At 33.6% G+C, this 17,266-nt stretch overlaps 4 protein-coding genes across 4 annotated transcripts; 3 read left to right on the top strand and 1 right to left on the bottom strand.

Moving 5' to 3' along the window:
* Positions 1 to 3,824: 3,824 nt before the first annotated feature.
* On the top strand, positions 3,825 to 6,110 carry LOC106393623 (ethylene-responsive transcription factor RAP2-2). The gene is made up of 3 exons (XM_013834306.3): positions 3,825 to 4,266; positions 4,836 to 5,723; positions 5,815 to 6,110. The coding sequence occupies exons 1-2, from the start codon at positions 3,966 to 3,968 to the stop codon at positions 5,672 to 5,674; spliced, it is 1,140 nt and encodes a 379-aa protein (XP_013689760.1). The 5' UTR covers positions 3,825 to 3,965; the 3' UTR covers positions 5,675 to 5,723; positions 5,815 to 6,110.
* A 620-nt stretch (positions 6,111 to 6,730) lies between these two features.
* Positions 6,731 to 9,787, top strand: LOC106420558 (GDSL esterase/lipase 1). The gene is made up of 5 exons (XM_013861411.3): positions 6,731 to 8,055; positions 8,451 to 8,578; positions 8,717 to 8,950; positions 9,066 to 9,321; positions 9,433 to 9,787. The coding sequence occupies exons 1-5, from the start codon at positions 7,791 to 7,793 to the stop codon at positions 9,672 to 9,674; spliced, it is 1,125 nt and encodes a 374-aa protein (XP_013716865.1). The 5' UTR covers positions 6,731 to 7,790; the 3' UTR covers positions 9,675 to 9,787.
* A 1,093-nt stretch (positions 9,788 to 10,880) lies between these two features.
* LOC106393631 (GDSL esterase/lipase 4) lies at positions 10,881 to 12,508 on the top strand. Its single transcript, XM_013834314.3, has 4 exons — positions 10,881 to 11,211; positions 11,354 to 11,481; positions 11,576 to 11,806; positions 11,886 to 12,508. The coding sequence occupies exons 1-4, from the start codon at positions 10,944 to 10,946 to the stop codon at positions 12,378 to 12,380; spliced, it is 1,122 nt and encodes a 373-aa protein (XP_013689768.1). The 5' UTR covers positions 10,881 to 10,943; the 3' UTR covers positions 12,381 to 12,508.
* Positions 12,509 to 13,176: 668 nt separating this feature from the next.
* LOC106409486 (GDSL esterase/lipase ESM1) lies at positions 13,177 to 15,400 on the bottom strand. The gene is made up of 5 exons (XM_013850118.3): positions 15,070 to 15,400; positions 14,817 to 14,935; positions 14,138 to 14,338; positions 13,777 to 14,026; positions 13,177 to 13,679 (listed from the first exon to the last, which is right to left on the bottom strand). Exons 1-5 carry the CDS (start codon positions 15,329 to 15,331, stop codon positions 13,345 to 13,347), a joined length of 1,167 nt encoding a protein of 388 aa, XP_013705572.1. The 5' UTR covers positions 15,332 to 15,400; the 3' UTR covers positions 13,177 to 13,344.
* Positions 15,401 to 17,266: the final 1,866 nt, after the last annotated feature.

A 17,266-nucleotide genomic window follows, 5' to 3' on the forward strand; every position in this document is an offset into this window, starting at 1 on the left:
CCTGATTTTCTCATATCCACTTTATTAATTATATTGTATATGTAGCAAACATGGTTTACCAGAAAAATTAAGTCACTTGATAAAAAACTTTATAATCTGTACTATGATATTGTTTAAAGGGTCATAACTATGTCTGTTTGCATGAATGGTTGGGGGGTCCTTTTTTTTTGTAAAACAATGGTTGGGGAGTCCTTCTTCAGTTGGTTCTAGAGAATTTTTGTTCTAAAATCATGTAATTATTACTGTAAGTGAGGTATATAAAAACGGCAGATTATTTTTGAGTTTCATGTGATTCAAAAAGTACTGCTCTACAATTTAACCGGTTCATATCACAAACTAATTTAGGGTTATGTTAAATCAATCATTACCAGTTTTGGTATTTATGTTAAACGAATTTAATCAATTTTTTTTATTTCTCATTTTTCTTCAAGGGAAAGCTGCCCATGGAAATATTAATAATCGTGTGAGATCCATAAAATATGTTTGTTAAGTTTTTGTGGCCAAGGCAATATATTATTAATATATTTTATAAACTAACACATTAACCTATGGAAATTCATCGTAGTGGGAGACTTTGTAGCCAAGACTATTAATTAAGCCTAAGGAACTAATGGAAACTAAATAATATATAGAGCTTATATGTGAGGGCGTATCAATTGAGAATTTGCGGCCAAGGCTATTAAATATTGCTTATGCTAATCCGATCAAATATCTCGGTAGTTATATAACAAGCTGTTTTAGTTTCTCATGTATGTATATTAATTGAAAATCATTTAAAAATTTATAACTCTAAGTTTGTACTAATTAAAAAAGACTCTGATTCGGTGTCATTTAATTAGGATAATAATTTAACTTACGTGACAGTTTAAAAATCAATATTGAAAAAATGTTGGTTCAAAATTTAATTACTAGAAAACATTATATTAATCTAAAATATAAGAAGAGTGTATTATTTTCTTAAATAAAAACTACGAAATTACCTAATGTGATTAACATAAATATGACAATTAATGATTATGAATAATAAAGATTTGATAACAATTTTAACATCCTTCTGAATTTTTGTTTAAATTTATACTATTAAAAAACAATAAACAGTGACATTAACCATATAATAAAAAGTTAGATTTTTTTCTCATATGTTATATTTTGAATTTTCTAAAATGACTTTAAATTACAAAAATGAGGAGACTTATATGTTATATTTTAAATTCGTAAAACGACTTTATATTACAAAAATGAGTAAACCTTATATGTTATACTTTTCTTATATATTAGATTTTTTTCTTATATGTTATATTTTGAATTTTTTAAAACCACTTTAAATTACAAAAATGTTAGTTTTCCTTAAGAATACGATTAAAAACATTAAAATGACATGTATCAATTCGATGGTTGATCTGAGACCTTTCAAAACCATATGGAAGATAAATGTCAAAATAATTCTACTGTGAAAATAATACTGTTGAATTTTTTCAAGAATGTGTTCGGTGGAAAAAATAAAAATTTTGTGTCTTAATTTGCTTAATGTCCAATCCGATCAACCCATGATTTATTAATTATAGTTTAATTCCATAATTTTTAATAAAAATTGATCCGGTCGTCGGAAAAAAAATTATATAATAACAACAAAAAAACATTATATATGTATAAATAAAATGATCCAATATATAAAATAATTATCGATAATATATATAAATAAATTCACCCTGCGCAAGGCGCAGGTCTTATCCTAGTTTATCTATATAACACATGCTGTTTTCTTTTTGAAAGAGGCCATTATATAACATATGCTGTTCCATATTACTTTTAATACATTTTAACTCATTTAACACCTAAAGATATGAATGATCGACATTTTAGGGCATATGTATGTAGTTTAAATTTTAGTGTTTTATAATGGGTGAATCTTAATTTGCTGTGGAATCTTTGGGTGATTCAAGATTGTGCGTTAGTGAAAGTAATGACTAATGACGAAACTTTGTTAGGGGAATGAACGATGTAGATAAAGTGAGTGTAACAAGTAAAAGAACCAAGAAAAGAAGAATGATGTTAAGGTGGGTTTGGGTATTACTAACACTGGGTTTAAGTTTTATCATAATATTGTTTGTACTCGAACTTGTTGGTTTACGTAGAAATAAATTGACGCATTCCAGACTTTCCCTCGTGTTCTCAGAGGGTTAAATGTGATACGCAAGAGCTTCTACATGGAAGTTAGCGTGATCTCGAAATGATTAAAAGAAAAAGTTGACGGTTATAAAGCATAGCTAGGACTCGTTGTTACACGAGAGGGGGTTCCAAACCCATTCAAAACGTGAAGATATGGTGTATCCACGACGATTCAATTTTTTTTTAAAACAAGTTACCACTGCCTACACCATCAAGCCCTCCCAATCATTATGGATGGTCCAGTTTCCGCTGTCTTTATGAAAAATGGGTCGGATAAAACTCTTCTCTATCTTTTTGCCGTTGCTGAAGTATGTCTAAGACCAATTATTCACACATCTAATAAAAAGCTATTTCAACATAATATGTTTACTGTTACTTTGACTTTAATAAACTTTTTTTCTTCTCAAAGTTGTCGGTTTTAAATAAAAGTGGTACTAACATTTCCGTAAGGACGGATTTTTGATATATATAAATCGGGCTGTATATTGTGTGTTTTAATTGATTCTATTTATTATTTTCGTTTTCTTAAATAATAATACTATTATTGAATGATGCATGCACCTAACACTTTTCAATTCTGATGGCCTCCTTTTTTTACCGTGGATATTCCTTGTTGATGTCTCTTCGGTAGTTCTTGAAGATTCTAATTAAGATTAATGTTTTCCATTTTACCTTTAGCTTTACATGTACCTTTTAATATCAGTGGCCTGTTTTTTTTTTTTCATAGTAAAGTCAGATGTTTTAGAAAGAAAGTCAATGTTATAACTTATAGGCGAATGTAAACACTACTAACAAAAAATGTTTCAAGCGAGATAGTGTATAGTTAGTGTTTAGTGAAATGATCTAAACATTTTTTTTCTATACCAGCTTATAAATATATATTGATATGATCAAATATTTCCAAATATGTATTTTTAATATATATTATATTAAACTATAAAATAGAAATTTGTTTACCTTTGTAACAAATAAACTAGTTACAGTATTATTAAATTCTTAAATATTATTTTTTTGCTAGGTAATATGTAAAATCTACATAATTCACAAAATCTATATTTTTTTTCTGAAAGATCCAATCTCAATTATCACTTACTATGTATTCTTTAACTTATCATCATAATAATTAAGGAGATTACTTTTTAACCTTGACCACAAAGACCACATAAGACAAATAAATCATGGTTAGATAATCAAACAATTCAAAGGAGATCAATTAATACTAGTTCTTAACTGATCAATTAACTCCCAGATTTATTTTTAAACTTAAACTCCAACTAATTAGCTCAATAGATTTTCTTACACAAATATCTTATGGTTTTTCAAATGAAAATACAAATTACATACCTTTTTTGTTTGCTAACTATAAATTACATACTTCCAATTATATTCATGATTATCATCCATTTATAATGATTACATCACAACAGAATCCACACCAAATAAATATAGTATCTTGTAATAAGTTTATAAGCTATATAAAGAGTAGTAAATTATATGCAAGCTATATAACCCATTGCACAAAACAAAGGACACGTATTCACCGACCTATAAGATTGGAAATTCAAATTACCTTAACTCAATTCAATGGCATTATCGTAGAACGAGTCACAGAGCAAGGGTACAATAATAAACAATAAATCTATATAATATACGACGCACCATCTCTTTATCTTTCTGGAGAGCAACAAACCACAGAGACAGAGAGAGAAAGATAAATATTTCAAAAGAGAACCCCAAAGAAGCTAAAACTTACCGTTTTCGCCGCTAAGTTTACATTTTGAGCATTTAACACCGCCATGTGTGGAGGAGCTATAATCTCCGAGTTCATACCTCCGTCGAGGTCCCGCCGCGTCACGAGCGAGCATCTCTGGCCGGATCTGAAGAACAAAGGGAAAGCTTCGAAGAAGAAGCGATCCGGTTTCATCGATCTGGACGATGAGTTCGAGGCTGACTTTCAAGGGTTTAAGGACGATGCATCGTTCGATTGCGAAGATGAATTCGATGTGGATGATGACGTCTTCGCCGATGTCAAACCCTTTGTCTTCGCCGCAGGTGCCAAGCCCGTAGCTTCCCCTCCCGCCGCCTTGGCTTCCACTGGTATTTGATTCAAATCTCGAATCTTTTGAATTGGGTTTTGTGTGTTAAATGTTTAAAGTTTGGATTTTTATTTGGTTAATGATTATTTTGTTTAGGAAAGATGAGAGCTTTGTTATGGGTTCGTCTCCATATTCGTTTTTAGTTTCTGTTTTGGATTGTTATTGCTCAATAGACAAAAGGTTAAGATCTGAATAGCTTTTAAAGGTTTCTGGGGGAAGAGACGAGAGATTAGAACCTTTTCTAGCTTTGTTCTGTTACATGATTACTGGACTTTTTTTTGTTTCTAGAAAAAATTGAGAGTTTGTCAAGTAGTAAAGGGTTTGACTTTTTTTGTTTTTTTTATGTGATCGTTTTAAAAGTTATTGAAATGATTTGGATCTTCTGGATCTTGGTTTTCAGAGGCTTTTACTTAGTTTCTAGCATCAGTTATTGTTAAAATCTGTGGAAATGGTTGATATTTTATTACTATGTTGTTCATGTAGATGATGCAGTTTTGTTTATGTGTGTTTTTGCTTTGTGAGTTTATCATATGATTGATTAATATTTTGTGTGTGTTTTGACTTCATTAGGTTCAGTCTCTGGGAAGAAAACCATAGAGTCTGGTGGACAAGCTGAGAAGTCTGCTAAGAGAAAGAGGAAGAATCAGTACAGGGGGATTAGGCAGCGCCCTTGGGGCAAATGGGCTGCTGAGATCCGTGATCCCAGAAAAGGCTCCCGGGAGTGGCTTGGAACATTCGACACCGCTGAGGAAGCAGCAAGAGCTTATGATGCAGCTGCACGCAGGATCCGCGGCAATAAAGCTAAGGTGAACTTCCCAGAGGAGATGGTCCCTAGCGTCTCCCAGAAACGCCCTGCTGCTAAGAAGGCAGTGGCTAAACCAAACCAAAGCCCAGCATCCGTTCAGCAGCCAACACATGTGAGTCAGTACTGCAACAACTCCTTTGACAACATGGGACATGACTCCTCCTTTGGTGATGTGAGTTTCATGGAAGAGAAGCCTCAGATGTGTAACAATCAGTTCTTTGATGTCGGAGGCAACAATGGATACCAGTATTTCAGTTCTGACCAGGGCAGTAACTCACTGGACTGCTCTGAGTTTGGGTGGAGTGATCAAACCCCCAAGACACCTGAGATCTCTTCAATGCTAGTCAACAATAACCAAGCTCCTTTCATTGAAGAAACCAATCCAGCCAAGAAGCTCAAAACCAGCTCTGAGGACGGGACAAGCAACAATGATAGTTCTGATGATCTGATGGCATACCTGAACAACGCCTTGTGGGAGTCTCCATTGGAAGTGGAAGCTATGTTCGGTGGTGATGCTGCTACTATGACTCAGGAAGAGGGAAACCCAATGGACCTATGGAGCTTAGATGATATCAACTCCATGCTGGATGGTGGAGTCTTCTGAAAGTGATTGATGGGTTGCCTAGTTTGTAAATAAAGCTCTTTGTGTGTTGGTGTGTTTCAAGTTCATTGGTGAAGACAAACAGCCTTAGCTTTGGTTTTACTTAAACTTCGGTTTGGTTTTTGTGTGTTGTTGTCTCACAGGGTTTTGCTGTTGGCGGGGGAATGGTACAAGTTCATACCTGGAGCTTATTGCATCGTTATCTTATATGAGTCTCTTTCTCACGGAGAGTGTCTCTCTTTTAAATTCCTGAAATAAAAGGGGTGATGAAGTAAATAGAGTTGTAATTTCTATCTAATGAGTCTCTTCCTTGAGTTTTTTTTGTTTACTAATGTTTAAAACTCTCTTTTTGATCTTTCTTTTTATAGCGTATTATCATCACCCTCGAAAGTGTTTATGTTTTGTACCCCCAACACTTATATAAAAACTGTTTGAAACCTCTGTTTGTTCTATGAATCTTCTGTCTAACAAAACTTTTGCTTGCTTGGTAGATTTGATATTGCTAAATGCTATCTTCTTTACTCATTCATCATGTTTAATTCGAAAAGCCCCACTTTTGATCTCTTTAAAAAGGATAAAAGATTCGGAAAAGGACAGAAGGAATAGGGTTTGCTCTGGTTGAATACTAAGATAAAATCAAGTTATTCTTGTAAACTTTTTCGTGAACCTTTTGATGAAAATATAACCAAGTTGCAGACAAGTGACAAGCGAATAATACAAAAAGTGCACCCAAAATTATTCTGTAAGGCACTATGAATGTGATGAAAAAAGGTTACAACGTATGATCAACGAGGCTGCGACTGATTCTCAAACTTTTTAGTAGATAAGATCACCCAATGTAATCGTTGACAAAGAATAAGATCACTTTAATTAACCTATGCTGAAATGCTAAAACGTTATGTGGTTCCTCCCTCTCATTAAATCCCAATTGCCCACTACAGAGAAATCAAAACACACAAAATGAAAAATTTGCTTACATCTGATTTTGGAGTTCTTTTGATTTGATTAAACGAATCTGTTCACACGTACACTTAAAAGTCTTAAACCATTCATAAAACAGTCATACAACTTACTTATACAAGGTTCAAGTTCCCTACGGGAAGAAACTCTAACGACCGTTAATTTGATTCTACTAGATTCTATTGGTCAAACCAAAATCACATATACACTACTTTGTTACGTTTGCATGATTCTAAATCTAACATTTGATTTTGGCCTCTTTTCAGTAAACTACATTATTAGTTCATGGCCTTATATATTCTTCTGTACGTGCAAAAGTCAAATTTTTATAGTTAATTATCTGATCCGGTCGCCACTTAGTGACTAAATCGTAGATTAAATATCATATTGCTTGATCCGAGTTTGGAATAATTTTTTGACTAATACCAACGATTAGTCAAATTATTGTTACTGGACTATTGTAAACTGCATGGGCCGAAAGTCAAACCCAAACTGACCAAGTAGCTACAACTTTGTAAGTCCTATATGTAATAACTTAAAATCTGTTGTTTTATTGTGATTGTTTGTTTTGGTGAAATAGTGTTTAAAGAAGTGAAGAAGGATTGTTGTGGGAGTGGACCGTTTAGGGGAGCAGTACGTGCGGATACAGATCAGGAACGTCCCGTGATTGAGAAACTTTCACTAAAGTTTAGTTGCTCACCACAAAAAGAAAATAATTTACGAAAATGAAAAGATTTACGCCGAAAAAAATGAAGATTTGCATTTGATATGGTATTCGTTTTGATTTGATTAAACTAATCAGTTCACATGATACAGTTAAACTTTTCCATTGACCAGCAGTCCCGTGAAAGACAAGAAACTAATATATATCTTTCTATTCAATTAGTTCAAGCATATTTTTATCCAAATCTTGACTGACTAATCCAACTGTATTATATTTTATATAGTTCCCTCCCATATTCTAATCACATTTTGACATTTCAAAGAGGAATTTTTACAATTTAATTTTGGCGGAAATTGTCCAGAAACGTCTGATATCATTTCTCTTCATTTTTTTCTAGCTCGCTTTGACTTGCTATCATCTATATAAACACAGGCGTTGTTCTACTTATATGGCACACACATCTTATATAAAAAATCATCTTGAAGTACCATTCATATGGCAAACAATGGGCAATTATGTTCGATATTATTACTCTTTTCAACTATATTTTCATCGATCAATTTAATAAGCTGCGAGAAAAGTTTGATAACGAACCAAGCAGCATTGTTCGTGTTCGGAGACTCCGTATTCGACGTTGGAAACAATAACTACATCAACACACACCGAGCTGCTCAGGCTAATGTTTGGCCGTATGGCCAAACCACGTTCAAGTTCCCGACCGGGAGAAATTCTGACGGCCGTTTGATTCCAGATTTTATCGGTATATTCAAAAGCACATATCTATCTTATTTCCATAATTCTTCATTTAAATCTAATGATATATAAAATTCTCAGTGGAACAATTTTCAGAACCCGAGACCTAACGTTATGGGGGCCCTATACAAATTGAAACTTTATCTAACTTTTAGCAAAAATCAAAATTTTATGTTTTATTTTGTAAATGCTTATTTTTAAAAAGAATAATCATAAATTTTATATCGTAATATATTTTTTACTTAATACATTTAACTATTTTTATGTTTTATATAGTATACATTTTACATGTATATGAGTTTTTTTTTTTTAAATTGGGGGCTCCATGAAGTTGGGGCACATTCCAATGTTTCATCTCACTAGGGTCAAGTCCGGTTCTGACAATTTTTACTACAAATGCAGCGGAATACGCTTGGTTACCATTGATACCACCTTATCTACAGCCGGGAAATGGTGTCAATCAGTTTACCTACGGTGTTAATTTCGCGTCTGCCGGCGCCGGAGCTTTGGTTGAAACATATCAACCACAGGTATTTAATTATTATATTTTCTTAACATCATTTTCTCTTTATATACAATTTCAAAGGTACTTGTAAAAGGTATAGAGTTCTAATATCTCTACTCTATCTATATAGTTTAAAACGTTTTCTGTTTGTTTCTCTTATTAGAATCTGATACCTTTGGGAAGCCAGTTAAACAACTTCAAAAACGTGGAGAAGATGTTGAAAGATAAACTAGGAGATGCAGAGACCAAGAGGATAATCTCAAGAGCTGTTTATCTCATTCAGATTGGTCCTAACGACTATTTTTATCCCTTCTCCGTTAACGCCTCTCATTTTGAATCCAATAGCAAAGACAAATTCGTGGATTATGTTATCGGTAACACCACGACTGTGATCGAGGTATTTGTATATAAATATATATGGACTAACTATAATTCGATACAAAACTATAATTTTCAATATGCTAAGCTAGTAATTAATCATATTTTATAATGTTTTGTACTATTCTTTGCAGGGAATTTATAAACTGGGAGGAAGGAAGTTTGGGCTCATGAACATGGGTCGACTCGACTGTGTTCCGGGACTGCTAACCATGGACCCAAATAGAATAGGATCATGTTTCGAACCCATCACTGAGTTGATAAAACTTCACAACGTAAGGATTCCGAATGTCTTGAGAGGTTTACAGCGTCGATTACCCGGTTTCAAATACTCGCTCTTCGACTCCTACACTGCTGGAACCGAAGCTATGGAGAACCCCACAAAATATGGTATCAATCTTTGTGTGTTATAAGTTTTTTCTAAAAGCTTTGTGTTATTTATTTTTGTTTACAATAATATCTCATATTTATTTAGGAAGTGAATATCGTTTTGGTAACTAGGGTTTAAGGAAGTGAAGAAGGCTTGTTGTGGAAGTGGACCGTTCAGGGGAAGCAGTACGTGTGGGTACCGAGCAGGAACATCACGTGATTTCGAGTTATGCGAAAATGTCAGTGACTACATGTTCTTCGATGGCTCACACACGTCTGAGAAGGCTAATCAACAGACCGCTGAGTTGATGTGGGACGGTCCGTCTGATCTTGTTGGACCCTACACTCTCAAGACCTTGTTTCAAAACTTTTAGATTAATTGAAAGATTGATCGATGAATCCAGAACAGATGTGTTACGAAGGATGATAAACTTGATGGTTGTATGATAATAATTTGATAAATAAATAGTATGATATATGAATGAAATCCTTTTCTGACCAAAAAATAAAATAAATAGTATATACACTCAAATAGTACTACACCCAAATACACAAAGAACCAAAAATATTGATACAAGTCGATTGAGATTGACATTTGGAATTTTGGATCATTCTAATTTAGGTCAACTTCGAGCACACAACAACAAAACAGACTCTAATCAACAGTATGCGATGCTTTTATCGACCTTTATTAAGGAAATGGGCCGTTTTATTATTGGTCCAGTATGTAAAGCCCATTGTTAATTATCTCGACGTCATATTTCTGGTTTTACTATTGAGCCCAAGATGTAAATCCTTAATTAGGTCAACGCATTATCTCATTAATCATTCTTGTCGTCATAAAGTGACTCAAGACGAATCTGATTCTAGAGCCATAGACCACCGTTTTTTACCTCTATTCCAAAAGAAAGCTACCAGTAGCATTTGAGAATATACATCAACACCGGTCAAATATTCCTATCATGATATTTAGAAGTTTTGGCACTACATAGCCTTAGAAATTTCTCACGTTCAGTGTCGTGGCAAAGGTAGCAAGTCCACAGTTACGTATATCTTAGACCACATCAGCTACTTTTTCCTTTTCTGTAACAGAACACCGTTGCATTTTCTAATTCACTTGACAAATTCAATATCAGCAGTACCTTTTGAAATGTAAAACTTCCTTTAACAATCAGAATATTACTTCTGGTTACTTTCAAAGTCACATGTTTGTTTTTTTCTGGTCAGTTTCAAGACCAGATAACATAACATTGAAAGTCGATCAACTAAATAAAATAATACAAATGTATATTTTAATAAATGGATCGTTAGAAGGTACCTATACTACTAGTATCTTCAATTATTCGAGGCTGCATTCGTGAATGCCGCAGCCGTATACAAAAAATATAATTTATTTACAAAATACAAATTATTATTTGAGTCTGTCTTCGTCAAAACTCCGCAGCCTTATTCAAAATTAATCGAGTCTTTGATGAAAAATTATATTCAAAGTCGTACAACTGAAATAAATGATTACAAAGACAAGCAACTTGACCACGTTACATTATTAAAACGTACTGAAATATTCAACAATCTTGTGCATATATATAAAACGGACCAGCTAATAGTTCTGTATAGGAAGAAAACGAGACTACAACTCAAACATGGCAAGTTCTAAATTTAGCTCGATTATCACCATCTTATTCATCTGCACGTTAAGCTTATCGTTCGGCTCGATTTCTTGCAAGAACGACTTCGTTACGAACCAAGCCGCTTTGTTCGTGTTCGGAGATTCTCTGTTTGAAGCTGGAAACAACAACTACTTCGATTCTCTCCCTGGTTTCAAGTCAAATTACTGGCCGTATGGTAAAACAACGTTTCAGTTTCCGACTGGGCGGGTTTCCGATGGTCGGATAATGATAGACTTTATCGGTAAATCATCAGTTCTACAACATCTTCTTACGTTTAAATTGTTTTTATTTAGACAAAAAAAAGTTATAATCTGATTGATTTTTACTTGTGTTTTTATTTATGTTACCATACTAATGCATGTTGCTGATTTTGGACGTTGCAGCTGAAGATGCTTGGTTACCATTGCTCCCACCAAACCTACAACCTGGTTACAGCAGCAGTCAACTAACCTACGGTCTTAATTTCGCTACCACAGCCGCCGGAGTATTTGCCGCAACTTTTCCCGGAGTGGTAATTAATCTCTTCAAAAGAAACAAAAACATCAAAATAAATATTCATATGTTTGACTAAAATCATTGACTTTGACTTTTTTTTTTTTGTGAAGTCAAAAGACTTAGGAACGCAGCTAAGCAGCTTCAAGAACGCAACGCAAGTGTTGAGATCGAAACTAGGAGATGCAGAGGCTAGAAGAGTAATCTCGAAAGCTGTTTATCTCTTTCACATCGGAGCAAATGACTACCAATACCCTTTCTTTGCAAATACCACAACTATTACTACCACGACCAAAGAGAGATTCGTCGATTTCGTTATCGGAAACACAACCAACGTCATCGAGGTAAATAATATATTTTATAAACAAAAACAGGGATTAATATTAGAATACTTTGTTTTGAATAAATGTGATTTTTCTTTAGGAATTATATAAAATGGGAGCAAGGAAATTCGGGTTCTTGAGCTTGGGTCCATACGGTTGTACACCAAGCATGTCGATAACTGACCCGACAAAGATAGGATCATGTTTTGAGCCAGTCTCGGAGCTGATCAACCTCCATAACCAAGAGTTCCCTAAAGTTTTGAGGCGTCTAGAGCGTCAACTATCAGGATTCAAATACTCTCTTCACGACTTTCACACTTCTCTGCTCCAAAGAATCAACAATCCCTCACAATACGGTTTCAAGCAAGGGAAGATGGCATGTTGCGGAAGCGGACCGTTAAGGGGAGTCAATACGTGTGGATTCCGAAATGGACCGTCGCAAACTTACCAGCTATGCGACAACGCTGATGATTACATCTTCTTTGATCCTGGTCATTTGACGGAGAAAGCTCATGGACAGATCGCTGAGCTGATTTGGAGTGGATCGTCTAATGTTACTGCACCTTACAATCTCAAAACATTATTTGGACTCTAGGTTTTTTCAATGTCAACGGTTTTATTTTATTTTATTTTATTGTATTTTGTACTTATGCATGAAAAATAATATGAGTTTTACACACATGTACCAAAAAATAAAATAAAGAGGAGATAGAACTTTTACTTTCTGAAAACTTGCTTACCTATTTATACAGTACTTGTATCTCTTTTAGTGTTTCATTGTAGACCCACTACATACAGATCGACAATGGCTTGAATTTTGTGGTGCATTACTACTTCTCCAGCTAGCTTCACCACCTGTTAGACAATACAACTCTGTTCAGTTTTGAATGAAACACAAACGTTCCATCATTTGCCGTCTGTTGAATTGGGCTTTGCGTTATATCTCTGAGGTCCACAACTATCCTTCGTTTTAACCCATGACACTTTATCATCTTCCTTTCCACACGTCTCTGTTCTTAGGAAGCAGAGTAGTATTACTTACATGATATACATTTGTGCATGTCACACATAAATGTGGTGAATACGATCTATATAGTAAATAAGATAAATTGGGGATGATTTGAGGAGAGGTATCATTAAAATAAGTTCAGTAAAAAGAATGAAAAGAGTTAACACAAATGCTCTTGTAAAGTGATTAAGTGGTCCTAATTCATATACATGCATATCCAAATTTTTCTTTCAACATTATTCTAATTTTTTAAAAATCTTTTCTTTCTTTTCAAAAACACTATTTACATAGTCAAAAATTATGAAAACAATATACACTCTAACAATCCATGTTTATACATGCATTATTATTAGTCCAGCCAGGAATGAGAAAGTGATCAAGCTGTAGAAACAGTTACGATCTCTCTTATTATTCTATCCCCAGATAACGAAACAGAATACATTTCAGATACTCAAAAGCAATTTATTCAACGTCATAAGCAGAATCGCCACGAAAACGATTCATAGAGGATGGTATTGGTAGCCAATCTTACATATGATTCAGCTCAAACTCATCCAACTAAATCAAGAAGTCGATAAACTGATGTAGATTTAGTAGATGGACGACGACGGACCGAGGACAAGTTAGGCTCCCAAGACTCAAGCATGTTCGCTCCAGCTGGAAACACAATTAGCTCACGGACCGTCATCGGTTGGATCACATTAGTGTCAGCTCCATAGATCAGATGAGCTAGTTCCTCTTGGGCCTTCTCTGTGTTGTGACGTCCGTCAAAGAAGAGATACGACCTTTGATACTCACATAGTTTCGAGTGAACGTTTCCCATTCCGCAACCGTACGCAGTGTGCGTCCCAACACCACAACATGATGAGTTCGCCACGTAGAACCCTATACATATAAAGAGATATGTGTTTAAACAAACCATATATGTTTCACTATAACTTTGAAATTTAATGAGCAACCATTGGTATATTGATTTAATTACGGTAGTTATGAGGTCTCTGTGTCCTCCGAAGGATGGCGTTGTAGAAATCAAAGACGGTGAATTGAAAACCAGGGGATTTGGCAAACTGGTTCAACATCGGACCGATCTTCTCGTTGTGTTGTTTGGCCAAATCGTTAAGTGGCTCGTAACAGTCGTTGCCGGTTCCATGTTCTTGTCTCATGATCGGTAAACAACCCAATGGTGCTAGCAATTGAACCATGAACTTACTGGCTCCCAAGGAGTATAACAACTGTCACACATATAATAAACATTTTTATTAATAATGACAAGTACATTAAGTCTTTAGCAAATTGAACTTAAAAGTAGAAAATGTATAAACTGGTGTTTATTGGCAACTTACGCCGATGTCGTTCTTTAATTTGTTCGTGACGGAAATGACAAAAGCTTGCTGAGCAGAAGCGTCTGCAGTGGGATTGGTCTTGGTGAAGTTCAAATAATCTTCTGTACCGATGTATATCATAAACAGTGATTTCTCGATGTAGTCGTCGGTCCAATTTGATTTCATGCTTCTGAACTTGTTCACTTGTTGATTCAGTGTCATCTGCGTATATAATGTGTGTGAATGTCAATAAACATGTTATATATTTTTGTTTACTATGCGCGCACGTACAATAAAAAAAATACATAACATGTTTATTGACATATAACGAATATGTTTATGTTTTTTTTTTTTGAATTTGAAGATGTTTATGTTAAAAACATGGTTTTTGTTTATTATTTTGTAATTCCAACGTGGACAACCGAAGATAAAATCATCCATGGCTTCTTATTTTGCACATTTTCGCGCACTCTTTTTCTCCTAATTTTCAATCATTTGTTCTTATTTTGCAAATTACCCTAAAAAGCTTTAGCTGATTTGATCTTTTAAATACATAAAATAATAAATGGAAAAAGGAAAGAGATAAAAACCAGCATCTGTTACTATTAACTTTAACATAAAAGCAAATTTGTTAATTTGTTTTTAATTTCTCCTTTTTGGTAAAAGAAGTTTACGTGTTTTTTAGTGAAAGCTGACTTACAGATTCCACCGGAGCTCCAAGGATAGAAGCATCAGCGACGGCAAAACTAGCTCCACGTGAAAGATTAGCGCCTGGTTTAAGTGCAGGCGGGATTCCGTTCGGTATGGATATGAAGTCACCTATACAATTTACAATTCTTAATGTTATTTTTTTCTAATGAACCACTGTTAATGTTATTATACTAACATAACACACACATACACACACACACATATATTTATATATTATATATATATCGTGGAAAAGTGCATACCGATAAAATCGGGGACAATGTGGCCGTCGGAAAACTTGCCGTTAGGGTCGTCAAGGGATTTGCCATAAGGCCATTGGGTTTGTGGAGGATTTTTCTTTTTGCTTAGAAACGCTTTGTTTCCGGCGTCGTAATAAGAGTCTCCGAAAGTGAACAACGCTACCTCCGGAACACCCTCGCCGGCGTGGACGATGTTCGGATTATGGAAGATGGTTAGTACCAGTATGGCTCCTATAACACTCACAAAATCACACTTTCCTACCATCTTTGTATATTTAGTTATGCGACCATGAGGGAAAGATTATTTATTGGTCGGGTTGGTAAACTTCACACTCTCCACTTGTCATATTTATATTGCAAAAGATGATAATAATTAGCTTCACTGATTGTTTAAATTAATAAAATACATTAGCCAAAATCTAAATGAATCTTAACTATAACTATATAAGGCTCAAGTGGCATGTTAAGATCAGGTATACCCTACCTCAACTTTTTTGATAATTTACGAGAACAATGAAAACACTATTTAATAAAGCCCATTTCAAGAAAATATGACATTTGAGATAAATTCTACTATCACCTATATATTAATCGAGGATCATTTAAAAAATTGTAACTTTAAATTTGTACTAATTAAAAAGAAACTCTGCTTAGGTGTCACTTAATTAAGATGACAATTTAGGTTACATGGCAGTTTAATAATCAATTGAAAAAATGTTGGTCTAAATCCAATTACTATGGAATATTATATTAACCCAAAATATAAGAAACGTGCATTTTTTCTTTAAATAAAAGCTACGAAATTACCTAATAATTAACATATATAATTATATATGATAATTAATGAATATGAATAATAAAGATTTGATAACAAGTTTTGCATATTTCTTCACTTTTTTAATTTTATATTATTAAAAAAAATTAAACAATCACATTAACCATATAATAAAAAAATTAGATTTGTTTTTTCTTATATGTTATATTTTGAATTTTTAAAATGACTTTAAATTATAAAAATGAGGAAACTTTACATGTTATATATTTTTTTTAAATGACTTTAAACTACAAAAATGAGGAAACCTTATATGTTATATTTTTTTATATGTTAGATTTTTTCTTATATGTTATATTTTGATTTTTTTAAATGACTTTAAATTACAAAAATGTAAGTTTTCCTTAAGCGTACGACTAAAAGTATTAAAATGATATGTATCAATTCGATAGTTGATCTGAAACCTTCAAAACCATATGAAAGATAAATGTCATTATAATTCAAATGTGGAAATAGTACTGTTCATTTTTTTCAAGATGTGTTCGGTGGAAAAAAATAAAGTTTTTGTGTCATAATTTTTTTAATGTCCAATCCGATCAACCCATGATATATTAATTATTGTTTAGTCCACAATTTTTAATAAAAATTGATCCGGTCCATCGGAAAGAAATTATATAATAACAACAAAAACATTGTATATGTATAAACAAAATGATCAAATATATAGAAAAATTATCGATAATATATACAAATAAACTCACCATGCGATGTCCGAGTTCCATATTATATAGCATATAACTTCTTTAATAGATATATTTCACGCATATCTTATGATAATTTTAAAATTCACTATATATGTTTGTCGACTCAGCTTTATTTCTAACTTCAGAAAAAGGTATTTCAGACAGCTGAAAATTTTAAACTAATTTTGATACACAAGTTGATGAATAATATTGATTTAGTTTCCACAAAATAGGGTGCGACGATTGGCAGTTACATCATAATTTATAAACCATCAAGCTATATATATTTTTTTTTTGTAACACATATATTTCATTAAAATTAAAAAGCATCATGCCCAAATTATCCCAAAATTGGGTCCATTACAACAAAGAAAGAAGAAGGGGCTTGTTTAGCCAAACGATCTGCATCGGTGTTAGACAACCGAGAGATGTGAGAGAAGGTTATCCCGACGAAAACAGAAGATACATGTTGAATTTCCTTGACGATCCCAACGATTTCCTTAACCTGAGTGTCGTTGTTGATAGCTCTGATGAGCGTTGAGTTGTCAGAGAGTATCGCAAGATTAGTAATCTCGAGATTCACTGAAGAGAGGATAGCGGAACGGAGAGCCAAAGCCTCCGCTACTAGTGGTGTGGAGACAAGATCATGTATCACTGATCCTTGACTGAGACGGGAACATGATGG

Source organism: Brassica napus, chromosome A5, assembly GCF_020379485.1.
Source record: "Brassica napus cultivar Da-Ae chromosome A5, Da-Ae, whole genome shotgun sequence".
Taxonomy (NCBI): Eukaryota; Viridiplantae; Streptophyta; class Magnoliopsida; order Brassicales; family Brassicaceae; genus Brassica; species Brassica napus.